This window comes from Aplysia californica, unplaced genomic scaffold (assembly GCF_000002075.1).
Source record: "Aplysia californica isolate F4 #8 unplaced genomic scaffold, AplCal3.0 scaffold01146, whole genome shotgun sequence".
NCBI classification, from domain to species: Eukaryota; Metazoa; Mollusca; class Gastropoda; order Aplysiida; family Aplysiidae; genus Aplysia; species Aplysia californica.
Window position 1 is genome coordinate 160,681 of NW_004798416.1, and position 1,870 is coordinate 162,550.

At 35.7% G+C, this 1,870-nt stretch overlaps 1 protein-coding gene across 1 annotated transcript in view; it reads right to left on the reverse strand.

Annotated features, from left to right (window-relative positions):
• LOC101849578 (solute carrier organic anion transporter family member 1C1) overlaps positions 1-1,870 on the reverse strand; it is a gene marked incomplete at its 5' end in the record, with an annotated part of 24,844 nt that overhangs the window by 2,551 nt on the left and 20,423 nt on the right. The window contains 1 exon segment of the mRNA XM_013090110.2: positions 1,516-1,577. Within this exon segment, the coding sequence (XP_012945564.1) occupies positions 1,516-1,577 (62 nt within the window).

The following is a 1,870-nucleotide window of genomic DNA, read 5'->3' on the forward strand; positions in this document are numbered from 1 at the left end:
AGCCTAACCACTAGGCCACCGACGCCGATATTACATGTTGTATAACACTTCCATATATGCAGTTGTGAGCGCCGTAAAACTTTTACTAAAACTAAACTGATATAACACTTACAAATGGCCTATATTCACATGTTGTGCTGGGATGCACTTTTAAAAAAGTGTTTTCTTTCTTCTATTATTTCTCTGTTATTTATTACAGCCTAACATTCTTATGAGATAATAACAGAAATTTGATTTTAGAAGTAAAAAGTTGAACTAAGCATGTAGTGAATTTGGAGCAAAAAGGTTTCTGCAAAAGGTGCTACTGGGTCTATTGCAACAACAGCAACATTTTCCCTAACTCATTACGCAAAACTTTTATTGAATACAATAGGTGTACCAATAATTTGAGAATTTTAAAAGAGACATATTTCATGAATGCAGACCGAGCACAACTAATCTGAAACAATCCTCATCGCTCTATTCGTAATTCATATGAATCAGTAGGCCTATAGTGTGGCAGTCACTGAGGTATCCATACAGAATCTTTTAAGTACATGTATTCATTCATTCATTCATCCAGCGCCACATCTGCGACACACATTGGCAATCATGGTTCTCCATTCATTCCTTTGCTCGGATGCTCTCAAAAAAGCTATGTTTCCCTAATCTTTCCCCATTACCCATTTGTTTAGGTTCCCTGTAAGTTGTTCTGGGCCTACCCCTGCCTCGTTTGACTTCAATTGTGCCAGTTCAAGACCTTTATTTCTATTCAGGTGTCCCAAAAACAGCATTTGCCATTTCCTGATTGCTTTTAACAGTGAGCGTCGCTTGTGGGCTTCATCAAGCACTACCTCATTTGATTTCTTTTCCTTCCACAATATTCTCAGCAGTCTCCTAAGAAACCACATTTCTGTTGCTTCTATTTTATTTTCACCGAATGAAGGAATCAAGCGCTCATCATTATTGCAGCATTTATGGAGTTCTTGGTATCATTTTAAAGCATGTTTATTTATTCTGCTTTTCATTAATAAATATCCATTTATCTGGAACAGAAGTCAAACAAAATATCTGTGATTGAAGGAGATGTGGGTTGTCGGTTGTCAGAGGTAAAATTAGTGAGAAAATGGCCACTCAAGTTTGGTGACTTCCATAGCTTGAGTGTCCTGGATAACTGTAATTTTACTTTTATTTTGTGCTTTTAGTGAATATTTTTCAGTAAAATTCACACAAAAATGAATTTCAAATAAAATATAGCATAGGGCGAGAAATTTATACCATAGTACCGTGGTGGTATTGAGCTTTAGAGCTTTTGTGGGTGTGTGTGTGTTTTCTAAGCGCCACCGAGCACTTTTTGTGGATTCTGGCACGTTATAAATTCCTTTATTATTATCATTATATCATTATTATTATTATTATTTTCTTCCGTTTCATTAGTTTCCTGAGCACCTGATTTAACCATGGTGCTCCACACATAATTTCATAAGGGTCACTGTACACATTAACACTGTCGATGGAGAAGGAAAAATGACCCACCTAGGAATGGTGCAAAATGCATGAAAGCATTACCAAAGGCTCTGTCTTCAGGGTAAAGAATTCTGAAAAAAGAATACCATAACCATTTTTATTGTCATCATCATCATCATCATCATCATCATCATCAAGTAATTGATAAAATTGTCATAATCACCAATACCAACTGTTATTACACTTGTCTTCTTCAAATACAAATGTCCAATGTCTATCAATTAAGTTGTTTACATCGTTAAGAGCAAAAAGCCAGAATGATTGTGACTGTATTGATAATTTCATAACCAAATCTCCAAACTGTACTGTATGTCACACTACCATATAAAGCAGCCAAGTCTAGGCATTACCACAATAACAACGC